At 40.4% G+C, this 26,010-nt stretch overlaps 1 protein-coding gene across 2 annotated transcripts in view; it reads right to left on the bottom strand.

The window, feature by feature from the left end:
• LOC141798172 (CD166 antigen homolog A-like) overlaps positions 1-23,943 on the bottom strand; it is a 49,384-nt gene extending 25,441 nt beyond the window's left edge. For both annotated transcript variants that reach the window (XM_074679991.1, XM_074679992.1), the window contains exon 1: positions 23,652-23,943. In XM_074679991.1, coding sequence (XP_074536092.1) covers positions 23,652-23,712 — 61 coding nt within the window. In that variant the 5' untranslated portion in view covers positions 23,713-23,943. The remainder of the gene's footprint in view (positions 1-23,651) is intronic.
• Between the last annotated feature and the right edge of the window lie 2,067 nt (positions 23,944-26,010).

Raw genomic sequence — 26,010 nt, 5'->3', positions numbered from 1 at the left:
TGGGTTTTTGGAGACACTTGTGTAATAAATGGTTGGACCGCAGGAGAAAGGAAGAGTTGAAGGAGGACAAATCTCTCTGATGAGAAAGGTGTATTGAAGATTGAAGGGCTGCTTCCTTTTCTATTAGATGCTTCAAACTGCTGAGGCCTCATAAAAAACATTTATATGTTTTTTTACTCTAGTTACTCCTGCATTTGTTATTTTGCATCTTAAAGTGTGTGGGGCTTAGTCAACATTTTGAAGTACAGTAAAATTTCTGTTTAGAGGCGATTTGATGTTTTAAAACTGTCCTTACTTCTTCTTTTACTATTTGCAAGGAAGACACCTGCCTCTAGGCCTGTCACGATAACAAATTTTGCTAGACGATAATTTTCCAAAATATTATTGCCTATAAACGATACTATTGTCAATATTATTTTGTTTTTTTTATCCATTTTTTCATTGATGTAGTTATAATAAATGGGATAATTAAGTGAGTACACCATATCAAAAACAAGAAACTTTAATTTCTTAAGAGTATTTAACTGTTATTAAAAGGTCAGGATCTTTAAAATAAAATAAATTAAACAAAAAATATAATAAATTGAACAAACAAGAAAGAGAAAAAAATACAATGAAAATGAAATGGACTCTCTTTAAGAAAAAAATTCATGTCAATGAAAATAATTAATACTAATCAAAAACAATAAAACATAGACCCTGTCTCTAAAGAAAAAACGAAACTCCAAAAAACAACAACAATAAAAACTATAGCCTAAATTACAGGGAGTTTATACAGTTCCTGAATTGTTTGTAACGTGTACTTTTTCCCAGTCAATCCTGTCTGTCAAACATTTTTAACATTTCTGGCTTTCAACCGTATTGAAGGGCTGCATTTCTTTGGCAATGTAGCTGTCTTTGAGCGCCCACCATTTGGCGCTTTTATTTCTATTTACTTTGCAGACCAAAAGCCTCGGTAAGAGCGGATTGTCAAAGAACAAGGCTCCGCTGCACCTCCCCTTCTTCATCTTCTTCGTCCCCACTATTTTCAAACAAATGGAACATATCAGCTGGTTTGAGTTCATGAGCTCACACTTTGTTCATTCTGATAAAAAAAAAAAAAAAAAAATTGTTTCAGCTCTCTCCGTCTTCACCCCAAAGATCTCATTTTTGACAGATGCTCACTCCGCTATAGATCCGCTAAATCCGCTATAGAACCTATGCACCCTGATGTTAGGAAAGATAGATGTAGTGAGCCGTCTTCTCATTCAGCCTCTTTGGTCGAAAGAGAGGAGGAAAACAAACATGCATGCACGTGTCAATTTATCGAGGCTGGCAAACTTACCGAGGACGTTTTTATTTATCGTTCGGTTAATCGATTTATTGATTATCGTGACAGGCCTACCTGTCTCTGTATGTTAGCCCTGAGATTGGCCCGTCCTGTATCCCACCTGGCGCCCACTGACAGCTGGGATAGGCTCCAGCCCCCCAGCAACCCCAAATGGGAAAAGCGGTAAAAATAATGGATGGACAACTTGTTTTCTTTGACTCATGTGATCTCCTACAATTCCCAGCATACCCACTGACAATCCCTGGGAGACAGGTGCAAACACTCTGCTCGAGCTGGGGGTTGTTCCTGTAGGTAAGAAGAGCAACAGCACATGTAGCAGAATAATAAGCCCCAAGGAGGAGTTCTGTGCTGCTCAAAACACAGGACGCCTCGTGACCGTGTTGCATTCTGGTCCATTAGGGACACCGTCAGAGTCATTTATCTTTCTGTTGTCTACCTTGGTCTTCAAAACGCTTGTGTAATGAGAGAAAGTGTGTCATCAAAAAGTTCCTGTTGAAGATTTAGAAAGAAAAGTTTTCCATTAAATATCTAACTGAGCTGCTGTGGAAATGTCTCAACGTGGTGTCTGGCTGTCGACGTTTGAATGTTATCTGAGGTAATAAGAAAAAAAACAGAGAGACAAACAGGAAAACAGACCTCACACTGCCAGGTAGATTGCCTCAACCTTGTCTCATTAGGTCTACCTGCACAGCAATCCTCTCGTACATCCAACAACACGCTGCATGTAACGGCGATGGGATTTTCTGCATCATTATTCGACAAAAGTAAAACTTTTGAGCTAAAGAATAAGAGGCTTATCTTAAAATTCACTGAATATATTCAACAAACGAAGCAGATTCAAGCCCCTCTTGCATTTTTCTCTTTGATTAACAACTGTTTTATGAGATTTTAAAAGGGAACTATTGTCAAGCACTTTGAATAATTGATGGTAAGGTTTCATTATTCTAATAAATCACTCTGAAGATGCTGAAAACACTATCAAAGCAAAAAAATCAGCTTTGATTTAACTTTAATTGTTGTCTGAAGTTCCAATGAAACACTTAGGGAAAATTAACATCCTAGAGGAAGAGCTGGTGCTTAAATAAATGGAAGCACAAATAATGACACCCAAACCCGGACACACCTGACGATTAAAAGTATCTGTAAGAAAGTATTTTAAGTTTTCTATATGCCCCGCAGAGTTACAGGCGGGATCACAGCACCGTTTTGTTCCATTGTCCTCTGGGCCAGACAGATGGGAAAGATAAAAGCATATTACACGAGGGGTGATTATCACTCTAAATGACTTGCCATAAGGTTTCCTCGAAATTGATCTTGTGGCGTGATCATTAGTCTTTCAAATGTTCCTCTCTGTACTCTCCCCCACACTAGCTTCCATAAAACCCTCTTAAAAAATGCCATAAATCGCATCTGCAGATGAGCCGCAGCAGTCCAGGGACTGCTCTTAAGACAGCAGGCCGCAGGAGTGATCTTGGGACGGTAAGTGCACTCAGAAATCACGTCCATTATATCGTGAATTATATATTCAAGGGGGGCGCAGGGCACGGGACCCGCGGGGAGAAGTGGTTGAGAGGAGCCCGGCTGTTAGACTTGAGGGCAGATCATAGGAGATCTCACGGTCCTGACTCCAAACATCCACTGAGGACTCCCATTAACGATGTGCCATTAAAGGCAGCATTAGGCCATTAACTAAGCACACTGCTTCCTACTTGTCCATTAACCCTTCTAATGCAGCTCAGCTGTGATCGTTTTGGCCGTGACTTCACTGGTGTGTTTCAGGGAGGGCTGGCATTCCCTTACTACGCCCTTTATGAATGAAAAGATTAAAAAAAAAGACTTTTCTAACTCCTGGTCCATGTTAGAGGCTTTCAGTGGATTTAAGTTCCTCTGCTATGTCATGAGTGTGATTTTTCAGGTAAGAACTCAGGAGGAGAAAATCTCTATTCTCACAAAGAGATAATAAAGCTATTAAAAGTTGACACAGTCTGCTAAAGAATCACAAGTTCTGCAGGGAAAATCTGGATTAATAAATCACTTTGAGGTGTTAAATTGGGAAAACTGGGCACTGCCCGCAGCGTGGATAAAGCTCTTTTTAATTTCGGTTGTGCAAATGAGACTTGCTGTAAGGCATGTGTAGGTGTTGAGTCGTCAATCAGGAGTTTAAAACCTTACACTTTTTAAAACACAGATAAAACAGAGACCTTCACTACTTTAAATCAGGTACATCTTTGTTAACTATGTTAATGTGAAATACATTAAACTCTTCTATAGAGGTGCACTGCCCTCTCCAACCCATCCTTTTACCTGTACACTATAAAGCCCAGAGGACAGGAAGCCTTTAAATCAGCCTTTAAGTTTATTTAAAGAAAAGCTTGAGCAGAGAGGCTGGCGAGGCTGAAGGCCTTATTAACTCTCCATTCAGCCAATTCAGAAATGTGATTAGAAACCACTCGTTCAATCTTAATTATTTCTGGGTAATTTAAATGTGATAACTTTCTCGTATGCCAAGAAGCCTTCAAACTTTATTATAGTGGCAGATCCAAGGAGCTTTATTGAATTCGCCCTGCTCCCCCGTGCCTAATGAAGAGCTGGTATGCACAGCATCAGCTCTGCTTCTTATCACAGAGCCTTTGAATTTAGGTTTGTCAATCTTGCAGTTACTGAAACACTTCTAGCAAGAGCCTTTCTGAGGTTTAAGTTGTGCTGAATCTTAATCTGAGGATTTTTGTTATCTCTGGGAGATCTTGTAAATATTTCAGCAGCAGTGGTGAGGAGCACTGAACTCATTTTTTTCAGGAGCAGAACACATTTATACCTCAAACGACACATTAAGTGACACAAGTGTCTTTAAAATATAGCTGAGTGATACGGCCTACAAATGAAGCTCAGATTGGATTGAAGTTATCATTTTTTTTCTTTTTCTTGTTAAGAAAAACTATCTTTGTGGTCATCAGGGGGTAGACGCTTCACAGAGCCCTGATAATATGGACTGTCAGTGTCATGTAAAAGCATGGTTTATACTTAGTGCTGCACAATTATCACAATCGCAATCACGTCAGCATGTGCAATTACGTAATCGCAAAAGATGTGCGATTGTGCAATTATTTTTAAAAAGTGTAAAAAAAAATGAGCGTGTTTGTGCGAGTGATGTGTGTGTGTGTGTGTGTGTGTGTGTGTGTGTGTGTGTGTGTGTGTGTGTGTGTGTGTGTGTGTGTGTGTGTGTGTGTGTGTGTGTGTGTGTGTGTGTGTGTGACTGAGTAAGAGAGCGAGCGTGAGATGACTAATCAGTCACTGTTTCAACTGGTCATGTGACTACCTGCCCCCCTGGTACGGCAGTTTAATCAGACAAGATGGAGCACAAAGAAGTAAGTGAGGCGCTTAAGGCGAAAAGAAACTCTACCTCTGTTATTTGGTGTTATTTTGGTTACCGGTTGAATGACACAGCAAAAGGATGTAATTTTCAAAACATGCAAAGCAAAAGTGGCATAAATGTGCTATTTTGGATACAAACAAAACAGTACTGTTGTGCTGTACATTGTTGTTTGTATACAGTAAGTTTGGATATTTTGAGAATTATCACACAATTAAAATTCTCAGTAATCCATCTCTGCTTTTTTCTTGATTTTTCTCCATGATAACCAAGCAAGTCTGTAGACTCATGGTACAACTTTTTTTATTAAATCGCAAGCACAATCGCAATCGCAATATTGTCCACCTAATCGCCAATCGCATTTTTTCCCCAAATTGTGCAGCACTATTTATACTCCTGCGATGTTCTTTGGTACGGTAGCCTAAAACATAGATCTGCAGAGTCCTCTCTCATATACACATTGCCGGATGTATACCTACTCCCAAATGTAGCTTTGTGTCCCAACAACTGGGACAGCAGGCCTTGTGATTGGTCCACTGAGCCAAAACGTTGTTCCAGAAATTAAGACATAAGCTGTAAAATTATTTTCCTATGATGTCTCCTCTCTACCCTCTCTTTAGGTTTAGGGCAGAAATTACCCCTACAGCAGTGTTTTTGTGCAGCAGAAGCCCAGGGCGCACGCACCAAACACCTCCTCCCTGCTCGTCTGCCGGTTTCCTCTGCACTCAGACAGGGCCAATTTTTACTTGACCGAAAACACAAATAAACGGACTCCCACCGAAAAAATCTGATATCGGTCTGCATTCACGCTTTATTTAGAGAATTTTCAGCGCGTTACGTTCACACAAAAACACCGCTATATAAGGCTCTAGTTCTCATCGTGTCGTAAAACGGCGCTACCTCCGCTGCAGAGCCACAGCTGGCGAAGAGGCGCTTGCCGCTTAGTGTATCAGTCTGCGTGTGCGCGCGGTGTGCCAAACGCAGGTAGTCTGCCAGGACAAAGAGACACAATGAGAACTAGAGCCTTATTTAGCGGTGTTTGTGTGTGAAAGTAACACGCTGAAAATTCTCTAAATAAAGCGTGAATGCAGACCGATATCAGATTTTTTCGGTGGGAAGTCCTTATTTGTGTTTTTGATCAAGTAAAAATTGGCCCCGTCTGAGTGCAGAGGAAACCGGCAGAGGAGCAGGGAGGAGGTGTTTGGTGCGAGCGCTTTGGGCTTCTGCTGCACAAAAACACTGCTGTAGGGGTAATTTCTGCCCTAAACCTTGTGATAGGACCCAACTTGTTCCATCCCGGAGTATCACTTTAAGGCTGCGTGGTTTAACTGCAGCATCTATCTGTTGTATGGGTTTGAAGCAACTTCCACTTCCACTCTCTGATAATCTTTTGCACAGCTGTACAGATGAAATGAAAATAATTGCGGCTGGTACAGGGCAGCAGGGAGTGGCCTGTGCAGCTTCAGCACGCTCCAAGTGCTATCTCAGAGTGAAGATCTATGCTGCACTGTCTTGCCACCCAGGTGTTGATAAGAGGCGAATAAAGAAGACAAGAGATATAAATCCCTGATTAATAACCACATTCCCCAAAATGGGGTCAGAAATTTGTGACATGCAACAAGATTGCATCAGTAACAGCTTTTCACCATGTGCCTTTCTTGTCATGTGGTCTGATGAAGAAACGATTTCACTCATGTTGGCAGCTTTTAAGCGAGTGTTGGTGGGCAGAAGCAGTCTTGCTCAGCTCTCGTGTGATACATTTCTCTGAACAAACTTTGTGGCAGGATGTGGTTTCTCAAGGTCACTCAACTGACCCAGCTCTAAATGATGGACAACACTTGGCCTGTTTTTGGAATGAGCTCGTCATCAGTGCTGGCAGTCATGTTGTAGCTGGGCATGTCTCTGAAGGAAGTAATCATAGAGGGGGGGAGTCCAGGGTAAGTGGTGGAGGACGACGAAGAGGAAATTTAGATTTAGAGTTTTGTTATGAGGAAGGCTGAACAATTAATCGAATTTAAACCGACATCGCAATGTAATAGAGTGCAATTTTCGAATCGCAGAGTCTGCAATTTATAAAAATAAATTTAAAAAAAGTTTAAAAACCTTAAGTCTGTTTCATTTCATCACAACATGTAGGCCTAGACTTTATACTATAGAAGGATTTTATTAATTGTTTTAGAAAATATTGCAAAAGATACCCCCCCCCCAAAAAAATAAATAAATAAATAAATAAATAAATAAATAAATAAATAAATAAATAAATAAAATAAAATGAAATAAAATAAAATACAAAAAACAAAATAAGTAAATAAATAAATTGCATGCTAAATCGCAATCACAATATTGGTCAAAGAAAATCGCAATTGAATTATTCTCCAAAATCATTCAGCCCTAGTTATAAGCCACAAACATAGATCATCGATTTTGTGGCATGCTCTACATCTAAACTCACCGCTGCTTTCTTTGAGGCTCAAGTACTTCCAGGATTTAACTGTGCCCTCCAAGAACCACAATGCTTAAGGCTCCTGAACCTGACTTTTGCAAAGCGTTGACAACATGAATCTGATCACACGCTCCCCAGTGCTTTCACCAGGTCTGAGATTATAAATGTTTAGGGTCTCAGAGGGTATGACTTCCTGTTTGAAAACTCTTTTTTTAGCTCACGTCATTAAAATAAAACATCATCTACTCCTTCAGGAATCACAGGATGTATAATCCATCCAATTAAGGCTCAAAATGCACTTGCTCAGATAATACAATAAATGTTTACAGCCTTGTAATATAAATGTGGGGGTTAAAGAGGTGCAGCAGATGGTGTGATACTCCAGATGGAGACTTTTAACGGTGAGTAATGCTTTTCACCGAAGTGCCCTTTGAATCTGTGACACGTTTGAACTGATATCCATAAATCTAAGTGCAGGAAATGAATCTCCAAGTTATTATAACACTTTCATTTTTCACCCTCCCCTCCCTTTGCTCTGCCAGATGTGCTAATAGGAGCCTCTGAAATATTCCTGACACATTCAAAACAACCTCCTTGACATCAAAGTGCTTGGCGTTTCACAGGGTCTCTTCAAGAGGTTTCACATCAGACAGGAGGGATCTTTTTTTATTTTTGCACACAGGCCATGAACCTGCCAGCCTGGCGCTCGCCTGAAGCAACCTGGCCAGCTCCACAAGGACTCGACTCAAACGTGTGTGTGCTCTCTAGATTAAAGTCAGGACATAGTTTTTAATCAATTTATTATCAGCCTGAGGGGCTGTTAGCGCTAATGTCATACAGCACTCACTAAAAAAGAGGAGAGAGAGAGTGGTACTGGAATGATAAGAGGTTCAAATGATTAATCAATCAGTAGAAAACAACCATCTGCAATAATCAATCCAAGTTAACGAGGCAACTACATTACAATGAATCCAACTTTGAGTGATATGGGTGTTTTTTTGCCTGTGATGATAAATTTTTTAAATAAATTAAAAAAACTTTGGGCAGTTTGTCTGTCAGAACAATTCAGATAAAGATGTCACTTTGGGCTCTGGTCGGGGATTTTTCCACTGTTTTCAGAACTAATTAGTTTACTGAAAAAGAACAAACAACACATTATATTGTTATTAAATTAAAACCCATTAAAATCCCCATGTGAAACATTAAAGCTGCGACTAATGATGATTCCCATATCTATAAAATGAAATAACAGGCTTTTGTTTCATTTTTAATTGACAATTTGAGTCAACAAAATTAAAAGACCCCATAAGCTTAAACTTGTAGACATATGATGTGCATTTACTCCATCCTCTGACTAAGAGTCTGGTGAAAGTGACTGTTAGTAGCAGAAGAAAAATAAGCCCTTATGTTCACCGTATTCATATACGAGCAGCCAGGAGGGTCAAAATGGAAACATCTCCTCCACTGTCAGACTAAAAGCATCCACCTACTGCTAGCTACTCCAGTGAATTACATTATTTCTTTTGTTTGGAAAATGTTAGCCCAGCTGGCAGATACAGACTCCAGTGTTTACTCAATGTGCTATCAGCTTTTTGTTGGAGTACCTGCCTGCCAGCATGTCTGTCTGCCTCCACCACAAGTGCTCTTCTGTCCTGTTTGAGTGGCCCCGCCCTGTCCCTGCCCCCTCCCACACCTCCCATCAATGGGAAACCCTTTGAACATCTGTAGCGTACTGGTCCTGAGGGAGCAGTTGTGTTTACTATTATACTATCTCCATGTCCATTTTACATTTGCAGTTAGAGCCCGAGGATACCAATCAAACCTGCTGCCCTGCTGAAGGTAAAGTGATCCTTTTTTTCCACACAACAAACAACCCACACACAGCCTTGACCAGAGCACTGGAAAAAGAGGGAGATAAATCAGCCCGAGGCCCATCATTTCTCTACGCGGGTAAACAAGAACAGATCCACTTATCGATCTTAAAGTGCTTCATTAGACACCGCATGAGGCGAGGACTAATATTTTCCCAACACAAAATGGATGATAAATGGAAATATGTGCAGTAGTTCTACTGTGGCCTGAATGTAATGTACCACTCCACTTCTGCTGTATCAATTATGTATGCCTTGTTAGGCTGTAAACAGAGGAAAATATTAACAGGTAGATATTTTCATTTGTTCAGCGGCAGGCTGCTCCAGCTTTCATCTCAGGTAATTGCCGCAGAGAGGATGATACTTGAGCATTAGTCGAGCACAGAGTCATGTATGCTGTTGTGCTCCTGTAATGACAGACATGACCTTCTAACCCTTCACTGTGAAACAGCACAGGCGACGCTCCCCATCCTAATAAGAGCAGCAGCCCTGCTGGTATTAAAGAGGGTTTCAAATTGTGTCCTGCTTTAGCTTCTGGCTCCGGGGGGGTCCTAAAGCCTCTGCTGGCTAAACAGAGCACAGCGCTGTGGGAGGAATACATGGAATGCAGATAGTACATACAAAGGATTATGTACCTGCTTGCACATCAAATCTGTCTGGTTTCACATTTAATACCCACAGACCAGCGTCTGCTTTGATGGAGAGCTGTGAAAGGTTGGAGATTAACGCGTGCTGTCACACCGCTGAGTCCTCCTACGACTTCAGGACTTTCAGATTTACGTTGCAGGAAGAAGTGCTAACATGATTTGTCTGAAAGATTTAAGAAGAATGCACTCCACGCTGGGTTTTAAGTCTGATTAATTTATGTGTACTTTAAAGGGGGAAAGTGTTTCCCTCGATGGAATAAATTCAAATATTTCAGAGAAGTATCTCTCTTCAAAACAAGGTCACAAAAAGTGCTATCCTCTTTTTTAAAACAGAAAAACTGCCTTGATAAACACAATCCAGCTCTTTGTCTGTGTCTTTTGTTTCAGTAAGATGAAATAACCTCTCACGGTTCATTTCGTTCAGCAGATGTCACATTTGTCCAGGTTACCCCGGCCCTTTAAGAGCCTAATAATTTCATTAGACTATAACCATACATTTCCATGGTCTATCCTGACATGAGGAGAAGCCACACATCAAGGTTAGTGCTTTTAACCACTCTGCCTAGCGCTGCACATATTTTGCAGCCCCGTCTCTCCTGTAGTGAACAACAGGAGGATAAGAAGCCCTGCAGATCAAACTGATAGTGGAGCAGCGGAGAAAACACCATGCTGCACAAAAACCCGTCAATAAGCAAAAATGTGCCAACAACTCTTCGTCTACCGGTTGGTACGAGCAGAATACAAAAATATCTACAATGTGGCCAAAAAAAAAAGAGAACTCAGGAGTGAATTCTCCATGGACAGACAGACGGACTATCCCGCTTCAAGCAAACTGAGTCAACACCGTGATCAGAAAGTTCTCTGGAGAAGAGTCTGCTGCTGGGTCAGACAAAAAGTCTAGAGCTCGGGGCAAAGACTCCCCCGAACGAAAAGAAGAAGCTATAAACTGCACCAGAGCGAAACACCCCTGATAATTTGGAAACTCCATATTAATGTTAAAAAGTAGACACTAAGTGCAAATATTTTTAGCTATGCTACGAGCAGTTTGGATCTACTGGTAGTAACACAAAACGTTTTTTGCTCCAAAGTGAAGAACTCAAGAAAACGTCAGAGTCCTCCATAATAATTTATGTTGCCAAGACAACAAACCTTTAGACTTTGCCAATACCCTAACACTTCCTCTAGTTGTCTCTCGAAGGTCATAATGGTCATCTTGCACCAGCTTTACATGTTTTTTCAAGGAAAGGGCTTCAACAACTTTTGGACAGTTTATACGGTTTTCTATTGGAATTGCATTCCATTTCACTAAAGGCAGTTAACCCTTAAAAGCCTGAACAATCAAAAAGTAGTGAAAAAATTCAAAATTCTTTGGTGCCGAGATGTTTATTCATCCTTTCAGCATAATCCACAAGAAAAACGGTGCTATATCATTTTGTTTATGATACATTTTTTGTGTCACATTTGACACATCAGGGTTTTGGTAACCTTTTTAGTAAAATTTTAGTAAAACAGAGCCAAAATGTAAAAATGGCAAACTTAGATGCTTTTCTTACAGTAACTTCTTTTTTTATAATTAAATTATCTAATTTTGATTATTGATGATTTTCCGGGAAAAAAGTGCATTGATGATGTCATGAGAGCAGCCATTTTGAAAAGGGCAAAATTACAACTTCAGCTGCCTGTAATAGAATGATAATCCTACTAGAATACTTTCTTTTAAACAGATTTTTAAGGAAACTATTAGGGGTGGGAGAAAAAACCCAGATGCATCATAGTTTTAGAAAAACTGACTCACATGTGATGTGCATTTTTGGGGTAAAAAATGTCTCCTTATATAGTTTGTAGACATCATCATCATCACTCAACTTTTTCATTTGGCCTGGTGTGAAAAAAGGAAACTAAAAATTGCAAAAATCGGTACTATTGAAGAATCCACATTTAAATTGTATAGGCACCTCAAAAATCATAAAAGAATAGAATCGGGACCAAGGTTAAAATAGTTTTGGATTTGTCATTATAGTTTAGTTTTAGTTAGTTTTGACATTCTATTTTCCATTACAGTTTAGTTTTAATTAGTTTTAGAGCGGGCATTCTAGTTTTTATCTATTTTTGATTTTTGCAACAAGGCTTAGTTTTAGTTTAGTTTTAGTTTTTTCATACCTTATTAACCAGGTGCAGGATTCAAAAAGGTCAGAGTAAATATTTTGTCATACTGTTTATTTTCAAGTGCAACATAGTGCTCACTGCTCAGTGAATGCTGATGCTGATACTGTTGGCTTCTGCCTTAAACACATGAAAATAATATAAACTTAGTATAAAAAATATAAACATAAATTATACAAAATAATGTTGACATAAATTACATAAAAATAATATTACTATAAATTATAAAAAACAATATAATGTGAGCTTCAATAAATTAAAACTTGGACTCTGTAACAATAAAGGCAGACTGAAATACAATAAAAACTTGGACTCTGTAACAATTAAACTTTTACAGATGCTCTGATTCATTGCTCCACTACGTTTTGTCGCAGCACAGCGCACAGCCAGTCAGTGCAGTAAACAAGCACGTCCCCGTACGTCACTGTGATGGTGCTGTACAGCGCTGACAACTGCCTGAAACTGTCTAAAATTGGTTGGGAAAATGTGTCAGATTAATTTAAATCCTAAAGGCTATTAACATTGTCAAAAACTACAACTGAGGGAATTTTGTCTATCATTTAATTTAGTTACAGTTAGTTTTGTGAACACAAGATACAGTTTTAGTTTACTCATCATTTTTGTTTTCTTTTCTAATTTTTATTAGTTTGAGTTAACTGCAATGTATTTTCAATTTTAGTTTTCATTTTTAGTTTCGTTTTAATTAACTATTACAACCTTGATCGGGACAAGGGATGGGTACCTTTCACATCTGAAACAATACGGTACTGATGCCCGGTACCTGGCAATCGGTACCGGTACTCAACGGTACCAAGTTTCAGTACCTTTTTGTGTATATGTGGTAAAAAATATCAATTTGTTTAATAATGAAATATATATATATATATATATATATATATATATATATATATATATATATATATATATATATATATATATATATATATATATATATATATATATAAATATATATATATATATATATATATATATATATATATAATTTTTTTTTACAAATTTATTCTTTAATATATAACCTTGCAATGCTGTGTTCATGTCCAGCATGGAAAATCACCTACTCTTTCACTCCCTCACAGTCACAAGGATGCATTTAGGTACCTAAACATGGTACCTTTTGGTTTTACATGAATCGATACCCGGTACTTTTGACAGAATTCGGTCAGTACCTGTAAAAGTACCTAATTCGGTACCCATCCCTAATCAGGACAAAAGCATATTGTCCAGCCTTACTGATTTCCATCAGACATTTACGGCAGGTCTTGGGAGCACAATAAATACAGCACCATCTTTTCTGTGTAATAAAAAAATCACACATACAAAGTACACTCACAATACTAGTCAGTTTTACAAAAGGTAATTAACCTTAAGGACACGTGGTTTCAACCGTATAAAGACATTATGCTTAAGTGTGTAAAAAATACATGACAATGATCTAAAACAGGCCAAAAAAGTGGCAGAAACAAGACACTTTAATGTGAAACAGTTAAATTAGTCCTCCTTGTGTATTCTGCATGCTTGTCATTGTTTTCTCTTGTAAAGCTCATGCAAATTCCCAAATGTAATGACCCCGTAACAGAGCACCCAAGAAATACAAGACATTACTGAAACAATAAGAAATAAATCCATTCAAGCATGAAATGTGAAGAAACAGCACCCTCAGCAGTAAGGTAACAAAGTTGTCTAATTATTGGAAAGCCCCTGGAGGATAATATTATCTGAGCAAATATTCTTGTACTAACAAACTGCGGCTGTGATGTGGCTTTGGTTTCCCATTTGTGTCCCTCTGTTAATGGATGAGCATGCTGAGGCAAGCCCTTCACAATAAGATGAGTAATCCTGAGATTCCCCCAGAAAAGAGCTGAAAACCCAGGCTGCTGTTCATTTTTCAGTGCCAAATTATCGTCTGTGTGACCCTGCGCCTTTAAATGAAGTCACTATCATTACATGAGGAAATGATGTGTCATCTATTCTGCATCTACTCCATGAATGGAGGCTGATGAAGGGCAGCATAATGGGTTATGGCATCTTCATTCCTTAAAATAAAAGACTTTAAAGTTAATTTCAGAAACTCCTGACTGTATGGAAAAGGCGGGCAGGATAAAAGAAACTTCTGTCTGACAAAAGCCTTTAGTGGACAGGCTGCTTTCAGCTTCACTGTTAAACCTTTCCACTTTTTTCCTTTGAGACCACTCTGCAGTCGAGTCGGAGTAAAATCAGAGGGATAAGCGTAATTTTTTGGCTAAGAAGATAAGTAAGTGAAAAAGTCTGCATTTAAAATGCACCGGTGGGATGTGTAATGCTTAAAAATTCCCCCCAGGAACATGAGGCTACTTGACCTCTTAAGACATCCCATTAGGAAATTAAGTATTGCATCCAATTATCAGACAAGCATCTCTTCACCTTCCTCATAAGGTCTGGCAATGAAACAGCTGAATACTTAACAGCAAAGCAGCATCTTGTTATAAAACATCGAGCATATTCACAAGTCGGGCGTCAGCCAAAGCTGGCAAAAGCTATCTACAGAATCAGCACTTGACTTTTGGGAGAGAGAACAAAATGGAGATGAAATGTTGAGTTGAAGGGTACAGATCCTCCTAAACTGATGCACTCTGTTCAACAGCTAAACCATTTTGAATGACCACCTCTGATGTGATCGGTGAGTTTCTTTTCACTTAGCCACATGAAGTTTGTCCCTGGAGTCCAGTTTTCACAGACTGAATGTGAAAAAAGGTACAAATGGGGTCATGGAAGATATATGGACAGTTTATCTATTTGCATCTGTATTTTATTTTAACTGTAGTTGTTACTTCTAAAATGTGATCCCTGTACATCAGACATCTGAGGCAGTTAAAGTAAGACTTGGCTTGGAGTTTGTCATATTTTAAAGTCTACATTTTCACAGTCATGGCACAAAGTGACACTTGACAGCATGCCCAGCCCTGCTGACTTCCAAATATCTTTACAATAATATTTTCTAATGCTGTATTCATATTTTCCTGGATGAATAAATGTTTGGGATGTTTATTCATTACTATTTTTAACTCTTTAAATATCAGCTGTAATCTCTTCCTTTGCTATAACAACTGTTTAAACTATCCAGCAAGTTATTGAAGCCTTGAGGTAACTACTTTCACTGTTAGCTCGCTCACTGCAAACACCTGACATATTTAAATTTAGGTCAGGAGGAAGCTAAAAACCAACACTTGAAATGGTTAGCCTCAAGCTAACTTTTTTAAGTGTCTTACGTTAGCCTTCTGTTTAAGTTGTTTGTGTTTGGTCAGACAGTTTTGACAACCTACTTTGATAATATTCTTAACTTTGGCTTCAATGTTCCTAACTCTTTAACTTCCTAGTTTCACTTTTATCTGATTATTTGAACTAAGAGCCCCAAAGATAATTTTTTTTAAATATAAAATCCTTCAGCTAACTTGACCTGAACCTCAATTACTTTTTAACTATATATTAAAAGGGCTGTGAGGACTTTCTGGAAAAGCTGCTGTGTTAAGGATAAAGACCTGGTTTTGAGAACATGACTTTTACCAAGGCTCGAAGCAAATGAATGGAGATCAGGCCTTCTTTTTAACACTTACTTTTCTTTGTCCAAGACAACTTTTAATCTCATACAAAGTGTCAAGGTAATGTATTTATTAACAGTTACATAGCGCTTTTGTTTGAAATGTGAGAACAAGCAAACTTTGTGAACTCAGTTTATATCACAGCCTGGTGCTTTAAAATGTGTCCTGGTTACGGACAATCTTGGAACCCTGGTTACTTTGTCCTGCCAGCACTCATCTACCAAGCAGAGGTAAAGTAACCTCACTGTATCATTCTCCTCGTTAGCTTTCTTCTGCACTTCTGTCCTTTTCTGTCTGACAGTTCAGCTCCTGTATGCACTACCACTACAAAATTAATCCAAGAAATCGTTTTCAGCTGAGAAAAATGCAGATCTCTCTACTCACTGCTAAACCCTGTCAGCCAACGTAGTGATGTCATCAGAGACCTCAACATGCCGTAAATCAACCTGGTCCTGCCCAACCTGACCACATACACTGAGAGAAGGATTTTTAAATAACCTATTCTGTTGCTGATAATCTAATTTTAACTTGTGGATTAAGATCAGGCAGATATCTAGAAGGGAGACTTTTAAAGTTCACTTAGAAACTCCTCACAGAGAAAAATAATTTTTCTCTTGTCATGATAATACCACAGTGCTGCACGATTAGCGCCGTGCTTCTACACAACCGAGGTATCAAGGAGGAGCTCACTGGAATTATTCCATCACATCTCACCTGAAAATTCTCAGTTTGGTCCGGGGAGAGCTACAAAATCAGCATCGCACCTATGAGTGATCCTATTCAGTTTGGCTACGATTACAAATATGTGTGGATAACTTTAAAATACTGGTACTTCTTGTTGAGCTTATCCTCAGTCTACACACTCCCTGGAAGCTAAGAAAGTGAACCTGCTTTGGATTCATATGGACAGAGCAGCTTCAAAGCCATTAAATGAGAGCTTTACAGCAAAGTATTGTAAGAGGAAATAAAAAAAGTCACCCTCAACGAGCAGTAATGTGAAATTTCATGACATCCAGGTAAGTCGAATGAGAGCAGCTCTGCTCTTTTATTTCCCTGATAACAATGTTTCAGACTTTATTGAGTCCTCAGGTACCTCTAAGTGTATCGATACATTGATGACCCAGGGAACGCAGCCAACCGTTTAATCCTCTATCTTGTACCCTATTTAGGAACTGACAAAATGGCAGGCTTTTAATTCCAATCAAAGATACACTCAGGCAATCCCCTGCGAGCGAGAGTATCCCTGAATGAGAACTCCTGTCTCCTGCAAGTTCAACCGCAGCAGCGTGTAATCAAAGATCGCTTCAGGCTACGCAGACTGCTGCTGCTGCTGCTATGAAGGAAGGATGGTGGACATCAGCGCCGCACAAAGAAACAGCTTTTAAAATGGCAAGAATGTGAGGTCAAACGCAGACACAAGACTGTTCTGTTGAGTCCCGAAGGCGGTGGCGAGGAAGAGCAGCGTGCTGTCTCATGAATGAAAAACTGCTCAACAGTATCTGGGCGAATAGAGAAACTACTCAGTGATGCTAAAGAGCTTTGGAGCCAACAGAGGATGATTCAGGAATGAATGGAGAGACAAAAACTCCATGTCGTTTTAGTAGTGTGCCTGGGGCTTGAAATGAATAGTTCACCTTTAGACAAAAGCTGGATGACTCCCTGAACCTTAGACAAAGTTATAATAAAGGTTTGATACAAAAGCTGCCTCCTGTTCTGCTCTTTGACTCTCATAAATAAGCAGAAATAATGACTTTAGGGGAGTGCAGGCGTAAATATCAAAGGTCCAGCACTGACCCCCTTTCCTGGGTCAGCAGGAGTCCCTGCAGTTGCCTGAAGTCCAAACAGTATCAGTGCTTTGTCATTTCTTTATCTGTTCCAACATTTTAATGAGAAAAAGAGGTTCATTAAAAGTGATTCACCAGAAACAAAGGCCTCATAAGCTCACGCCTCTGGCTCTTCATACACATGGTATACTCCCCTTAATATTCTCCAAAGTCAAATAATTACCATCACAGTTAATGGAGCTCTCTCAAAGAATTCATTAACACTCAGCAATGACGCTAACGGAGGATCTGAACAAAGATCCAGGCCCCTGTTGGAGCAGGGTGTGGCCACAGGCTTTTCATATGGAGGAGAGATGCTCCCCCACACACACCCCCCCTCCCTCCCTTCCTCCCTCCCTTCCTCCCTCCTTCCGTCAGGTTGCACATGTGAGGTGCGGGGGACAGGCAGCAGCTTCTCTGTGCCCTCTCAGAGGGGTGTGTGCTGTTCCATATTAATGACAAAGAGAGGAGCAGGAGCAAGAAGTCGCTATCATACACTCATTTGTTTAAAAAGGAGCCGGCCTCACAATACAGTCGGCGGGAGTCCACAGGAATCCAGTGAAAGCTTGGGGGCTGCGTCAATGACAAAGGACAGAGACAACCTCACTTTTTGTCCCTGAAACAAGGGCCGCCCGATTTCAGAGTGCTGCTGGTCTTTCACCAAAACCAAGGATACCTTCATGCATTTCAATGGGGGTATCCCTGCATAAAGAAGGAGGCAATACTGCATAGCATACTCATCCCTCTCCTGTTGTTAAGCCTTTCTTTATGGTTGAAACAAAAGAGGTCTGGTCCCTCCCCTCTGGATAACAAATAAACCAGTAGTTTGCTAGGCAAAGTGAGAAACCTGTGCAAAATGTGGGATGTCAAAGAGAAAACTGGGACGTAAGTTAGTCTGGTGCAATGTGACGAAACTCTCCTTCCCTTTAAGATGACTTCACATCAGTCCAACCACATAAACTCCAAGACAACACGTATAAGAGGTCAATAAAACGGTGCGTTCAACCTGCCGTTCTCACCCTGACAAGATAATAGCTGAAGAGGCAGTTTTGGCTGAGATTATAAGAGTTATATATATCCCACACTGTGGCTCTGGAAGTGGGGCAAGCCAATCACCAAAGTGTAATTAAGATTCACTCGCTGCTGTTTTACTGATAATCCTGTGTGTAAAACTGTCACGGGCGAACAAAAGGCCTTTTTTCTCACTGAGTCGTTGCCTGAGAGTGATTACTTTTGCCACACAAGTCTTTTCATTTTCTCAAAGCAAAGCCTTTCATACATCTCCCTGCTCCCCGAGTCCAGCTGAGGGGGAATTGCTCTCTGTGACATGTAGGAAACTCAACTGGTTCACGAGGCGGCTCGTCTTTCTTAGCTGCATGTCACTGCATCCAACTTTTCGAAGGTTTTGGATAAGGAATGAGAAAAATGTGGAGAAGTTTCAAAACTTTGTGAATTTAAGAACTTCTGATGCAAAATGACTCTTGAGGGAAACTTTTAAGGAGAAATGTAAAGATGGGTTGTGCTGCTCCCTGTTCTAATACTTACATACAGTGTTTAATACCTTTACTAGACCCATACCTATACCTAACATGAGATACACTATACACAGCAATCCCAGGATGCATTTTCCAGCTTCTCTAGACTTGTTTCTTGAACTTTCTGAGACATGGTCTGTGTCTGGTGTCAGACTCCGCCGCTCCTTAAAGACGATGTTAAAGATCATTTCCACCTGGCAGCTCTGTCAAGTGCTTGTCTGTCAAGTCTATTTCACCACTCAGCTTTTTCCCGCGCTCTGCACTATGGTGCTGCAGACCTATAGGAAAGCATTCTTTTGGGAAGGAAATCACAATCATTCCCTCTTCCAAAGGGACTTTCCGGTAAGTTTTTGTAGCTATATCAACAATCCATAAGGGCTCTGAACCACAAGTTGTAAAAAAATCCCAACAGCAGGAAATGTACACTGCAAAAACTGACATCTTATCAAGTGTTTTTGTCTTATTTTCAGTAGAAAATTCCTTTTTAGACTCAGTACGAGCCACATTCACCTGACCAGTCCAGAAAAATGTCTTGTTTCAAGTTATTTAAAGAGAAAAATGAGGTCTGAGCTGCTTGTAGCCAGTAAAAAAAATCTGCCAAGGAACAAGAGAAAAGTTACTTGTATTAAGACATTATTCTAGTCTCAAGGAAATTTTCAAGCAATTTTTTCTTGTTCCATTGGCAGATTTTTTTTACTGGTTACAAGCGATTCAAACCTCATTTTTGTACTCTAATAACTTGAAACAAGACATTTTCTGGATTGATAAGTTGAAAGTGGCTCATATCGATTATAATAAGACAATTTTTACTTTAAAAAAAAAAGACAAAAACACTTGATAAGATTTCAGTTTTTTGCAGTGTAACGACAGCTAACTCTTCATAACCATCATGGGGAGCGAACAGACATTTTTTTTTGCAGAGGTATAACTTTCCTGTTGTTTCATGGCTTCAAAGTTGTGTGAAAAGCAACATCCACAAGCTGTCTTTAGAAGCGTATATCACTGGTGGAGGAGCAGAAGAATAAGTGGCTGAATAATTCTGAAAAGAGACTTTTCAAGGACGCCCGTATAAGATTTAAAAAGCAGTTTTTGGAGCCACAAATCACGGAAAACTACCCTAAAGGTGTCCCATTCTGACATGATGAAGGGTGAAAATGTGTCTCCTTAAAAAATGACCGTTCACAGCGGGTTCAGGTGGTGGGAGCAACAACTGCACAAACAAACAGGAATCATAAAGAGACACTTGCCCCCTTCATGGCCCTAAAAACCAACATTACTCCACCTGTTCGGCGTCCTGCTGGGACTGTGTGTGTGTGCACATGTGAGTTGAGTGTGTGTGGGTGTGAAGCACTAAAACCCACACAGGGGTGCAGGGCAGACAAAAACCAGGAGAGAGAAATGTTAAATGCACGTCTGTATAAAGCTTTAAATGAGAACTAGTTTTGTGAAGCCTAAATTCAGCTGCATGTGTTTGTTAGAAGCTGAACTTCTCAGAGGAAAGGCTGGTGTGTTGACCTAAATTCAAGTCAAACTCTCACTATCCAACGATTTTTCCCTCTCACACAGGTACAGCAGGTTAATCATCAACTCTTATCTGAGATTTTACTGTTTTAACAGCGTGCTGAAACTAAGCTGCTCTTTTCGGTCGCTGCATGAGCAATTATGTAACAGGCAGGTTTTCATTTCATCACAGCTACAGGTCACTCTCGGAGCACCTCCATCTTTATTTCTATTTCAACTTGATGTGATTTAAAGCTCTAGTCAGGATGTGAGTGGTTAATTAAGCTTGATCCTCACATCCAAGCTATAAAGAAGCGCTGCCAGGGGCGCTGCCAGGAATCCTGCACCCCCTGATGGGATGTGACACAGGGCTCCCCTCCCAAATGCTGCTCTAATTTACAGTATGGCCTCGTCTGTCTGAAGAAGACTTCTCTTTTTTCCACAGGAGCATCTTCTGCTCACGTTTTTCTTCTTTCTCATTCTGGGGAGGACATACAATCAAAGACAGAAAATAATTCTCCCACATCTGTTCCTTTCATACATATCACTCGCTTGGGTGAGTCATTGCATCTGTCTCACTTTCTCCTCAATACTAAGGTCTTCTCCTGCAGAAACACAAGTGTAGTAAGTGTGTGGTAGCACAAAAAGATCCCACTTCACACTTTTCGTTCAAAACACAGGACTGAGAGCCCTACAGAGCCTCTTGAGGGACATCCTGAGCTGCCAGATTTGGGTTAAGCATCCAGCAGGATAATGAGATGTGTAGATATCCCATTGGGGCCATTTGAAGCGTTTCTCTTCCATTATGTGAGAAGAACTATGGATTAATGGGAGGTTTGTTTCTTTTGTTGGTGTTGGATCTTTTGCAGCCCAATTCAATTTTCTGAAATTCTGTTATCCCCTCGTGTGTTTGTGCAGTTATTCAGATGGTCAGATTTGATTTCATAATGCACTTTTGTTCTGTGGCTGGCAAGAGAGCCATTTGCAGAATTTGATCAGGAAATAATATTTTTTTTAGAGGGGGAGTATTAAAAGTGGAGAGCAGATGCAGCATTTTTATTCAAAGCCACGGTTCGCCTCAGTTGCCATACTTCCCATGACTGCATCTGAATTTTGCATGGAGGGATACAATACTTTGCGAATCACAAAGAAATCTCTGTTCAAAGAAGAAACAAGCTGGAGCAGCCTCCGAACATCAAGAGGAGACTGCTTATAAACAAGGCGAGGCTCTCGAAAACAAGAGCAGTACACAATCTTACATGTAGCTTAAGTGTACTTCAACCGGCTCGTTAAAAAAAAAAAAAATTGCTATGACAAGTCCGGACGTAACCCAGTTAAAGATGAAAGGTGAAAGAGTGAATCTATCTCAGGTGAAATTGGGTGACCCCCCCGCAAGAGATTAGTCCATTAGTGAGAGGGAGAGCCCCACTCGCTCGACAAGTAATACCAGCTGTGACACCGAGTGCGGTCTGTCTGTTCAGGAGGGGTGGGGTGGTGAGGGTGGTGGTGGGGGAAGGGTGGAGACGAGGGAGTGAACAAAAAAAACCGGGTGCATCTTTCTTTCAGGAGTAACACAAGGCTCTGCGTTTCCTCATCTGTCTTGTTGTGGCCCTGACTCCTTGTGGCCTTCAACCGCCAAATCCCCTCAAGCTGTAGCTTTTTTATCTCCTCAAATACGATAAACACAGGCCTGTTTTTTATCACCACTATCGACGCACTTTTTATTGCAGATCCCAAACTCAATAAACCCTTTCAGTCAGATTTCACCCATGCTGATCAAATTGGAAAAGAATTGTTTCTGTGTCTGAAACTTACAGGGTTCATTCTGGAGAAGTGACCATCTGTTGTAAAAGCAAACACACACATGTTTAGACCATCACTCCGGAGTAGCACGTCTGCTAAACACACAGCAGTGTGGACAGCCATAAAGTGTAACCTCATTACCAACTCAGTGCACTCTCTTCCAGTCTCAAGCACACGGCACTGCAGAGGCAGAGAGCTGTAAAAACACCTTAAAAGGGCCATTCGTTTCCTCTCAAATAAACCACCTGAGCCTGACTGATAGGTGCTGCATGGTGTTAATTTACAACAACAGGCGCCACAGTGGTGTGACGAGGCTGAAGGGAGTACAGTGGGACCAGCATCTCTGCCTTCCCCTGTCTTTTCCTGAAGAGGAGGGGTCAGGGGGTCCCTGAGCCTATGTGCAGATTTGCTTTAATGGCCTGGCTGAGTGATGGGAGCACATGGTGTTGCTACCTGTTGGCCTGACAGAGCAGAAAACAAGGAAGCACAAAGACAGAGAGGCAGAGTTGTTCTTAAAGAAAGGGTTCTTGTCTTGTTTCATTTTCATCAGTCACCAGGGACAAACTATATTTTCTTTTCTCCAAAGAATACTTCAATTGCCACTTAACGCCAAGTAAAAGCATTCATTTTCTCACCAAAGCACTAAATTTCTATCCTAATACTCAGATGCATTCAATCCTACAAGCCATTCCACATTGTAGTCCAAAATGAGTCCTATCCTAGGTGTAATTACTGGAGGGAGCCTGTCAGGAGCTGTTTCCTAAAACCCGACAGGCAGCCCATAATTACAATAAATCAAACAGGATGTGAACGCAGCATCATTATGCTCAGCAGCCTGCATTAACAGGACAGACAACACATGAAAAAATGAGGCATCGTGATGACATCATGGCACAGACACATGTGGAGAATGGGTGGTGATGACTACCTCCCTCACCGCCTGCCTCTCCCATCATGTGGGGGTTCTGGAAGAATGGGGGTGGCACAATGGGCAATATTTCAAGTCACATAGGTGATGTGAACACAGAAAGTCACTTTAATAGCCAAAGATTCACGCCAGGGTGTTCCCAATTAGCCAAATGATGAAAGTTAGAGGATTCTGCGTATTTATATTTACTTTATTTCATTATGAAATATAACTGTATGGGGATTATAAAAAAAATTATCACACGAGTAAAGTGAGCAATCTGTTCTATGTAGTTAATAAGCGGCCAAACAGTATAAAGACGGTTATTAGCTCTATTATCAGTAATTAACTCAAACAGTGTCGAATTTTGGCCCAACACAGCGGACAAACCACCTGCGACGGTCGCAAACACGACAAGGTGTTAATGCAAGGCTAATAACAACAACCACAACTAGTTAACTAACTTATTTAACTAAAAACCATCACTGTGCCCACTTCACCTCTACCAGGAAATGAGCTCGATAACCTGGGCTGAAGTTTTTGTTGTAGCCTGGGTGAACACTGCTGAGACTTTCTCCCCCTCATACACCTGCGGCTCCATGGCACGAGAGCACCCCGCGTAAAACCCCGCCACACAGACCGGTTAATGAGACAATAGCTTACCTTGGCGGAGGAGAGCCGTGACGAAAAGGGCAAAGACGCAGCTGCTGGACAACAAGTGCATCCTCACGAGTCTCTCGGGTCCTCAGGTTGTCACGAGGGTGCGTTAAAAACACTTGGTAGAGGTTTGTGTGGTTGTTCAAGGTATTTTTCTTAATAGAAATGGTCCCCGCGAGCCAGTGGTACCAGTGCTGTACGAGCAGTTCAGTTGAGAATTGGCTCTTCTCTCAATGTGGCATGTGCTTCACTCACGCGCTCACATCAGTTCTGGAGGAACAGGTAATTGTGAGGGGCACACAGACGAGCGCGAGGGCGGGGGATGCTGTGTGTGGCTCCGCCCCATACCCCACCACAGCCAGCAGCAGCACCCCCCACTTCAGCAACACTCCCTCCACCCACACACAAGTGCACCCCACCCGGTTTCTGAGGTCCCCCCAACCCCCTCTTCTCCTCCCACTCACCCTCTTCACTCTCATGTTCTCAACTTCTCCTCTTTCATTCTTCCTCACCCCCACCACGACTTAAAACGCATACGCACACACATGCAGACGCAAAAAGGAGGGAAACCTTCAATTAGCAGTACCTCAGACTTGTTTCATGCCGGTAAAAAAAAAGTTGGACAAATCCCTAACCTGCATTTAAAGCTTGACTGACATAAAAGTACGTTGATAAGCCTTAGAATCAGTGTGACAATTATTTACTCCATGATATTATAATTGGATGGTCGATAGATTCAGGGGAAAATGAGGGGAAAAGCTCTAAGAACCAAAAATGGTGTTTTCAATTAGTCATCAAGAGGATTTAATCTGAAAAGCAAAACCATTCAACAGTTATCGTACCTCAGTTTAAAAATGTCCTCCCATCCAATCATTAATTAACTATTCATTAATGTGTATTCCTAGAATAGTCCGTTTCTCTATGTTTCTAAATGCGCAGATAATAAAACACTGAAACACAACAACTTTTCATTAAAATGATGTGGTCTCAATGTCAAAACTGTATGGTTCATTTTGATAGGCATGCCTGTTATTCTTATTTTTTTGAGTACCTGCTTGTTGACATTCAGATATTTTATACTTATTTATTTATTTGTTTGTTATTTTCGACTGACAGCGGTGACATTTGGTGAGCATATCACGGCGTGAAATCTGAATCTGCAAAGTAACTTGTAACTACACACATCACACAGGTGCAGCGTGATAAAAAAAAAAATACAACATTGTACATCTAAAATGTTGCAAAAGTAGACATCTGCCAAGATAGAGTGCCAGCAGCTTAAACTTGTACTCAACTGCTGCACTGGAGGACATGAACATGATGTTCTTCACTTTTGCTGCCTCACACATGCACTCTTAAACCCACAATTACACACACAGAATTACACACAAACACACTCACATACTGGGGTTATTTCACAATCCAGGCTTACTTCATGCAGGAAGTGACTACACCTCGAGAACAAAATGTAAAGCAGGCTATAGAATGAGTGTCCAAAGTTAATTATAATGAAGAAAATCCTGCATTAATAATTTAAACATAGTTAATTATTAAAATCCTTCTCCATATCTTCTTACTTTCAATTATTTTTAAGAGCAGAGAAACAATAATTAATTTCCTTGTAATGACTATGCTAATAATCAGAACTCATGGAAGGTCTTTGCAATGAGGGAGCTGTCGTTTTTCTAACCTTACTCCTATCATTCCCTGTGAGATATAAAACAGTGTTTACTTGCATGGCATGTTGTGTTTTCAAGGCAGGGTCCTTGTGACATCACCGTGACTCTAGATGAGAGTTTTTCTTAGGCAGAATGTCTTAAAAAAACTAGCAGCATCAGAAAGTCCAAACCAGAAGTTGGTAAAAATAACATCAGAGCATGTAAAATATCATTAAAACCACACTTGCTGCAAATAAAATGACTTACCACTGTGCTGTAACTGCGTGATCATGCTTGTCTGATCACAGAATGTGTGTGTCTGCGTGTGCACGCAGCGTGAGTTCGGGCCGAGGGAGAAATGTATCAGGGCGAAGAAGTAAGTATTCCTCACCCCGGGTGTGAAATTCATGTTGGTCCGTGATGGTTTGTGCAAATGGAGTGAGGGCACAGGCTGTGAAAACCTAATGCAATTTGATTAGAAGTTAACCGCAAAGCAATATTTTTCTTGCCTCAGTGCGCTGAGAAGAGAAAAAAAAGACTATTTGCTTTCTTTTTTCTTTCCTGTGTGGGTGAAAGTGAATGAGACTGACTGATGACCATGCCTGGAGCGAAGTGTTCAATTACTAAACAATAACATCTTGGTCATAATTTGGATTTCAGGTGAGGCTGGTCAAGGGCTAAACATTGCAAAACAGGTACAACAACTG

This window comes from Halichoeres trimaculatus, unplaced genomic scaffold (genome assembly GCF_033239565.1).
Source record: "Halichoeres trimaculatus isolate MK-OKI-2021-1 unplaced genomic scaffold, fHalTri1.1 fHalTri1_scaffold_9, whole genome shotgun sequence".
Lineage (NCBI taxonomy): Eukaryota > Metazoa > Chordata > Actinopteri > Labriformes > Labridae > Halichoeres > Halichoeres trimaculatus.
The sequence above is the reverse complement of the archived record's forward strand: the minus strand, read 5'-3'. Positions and strand labels throughout refer to the sequence as shown.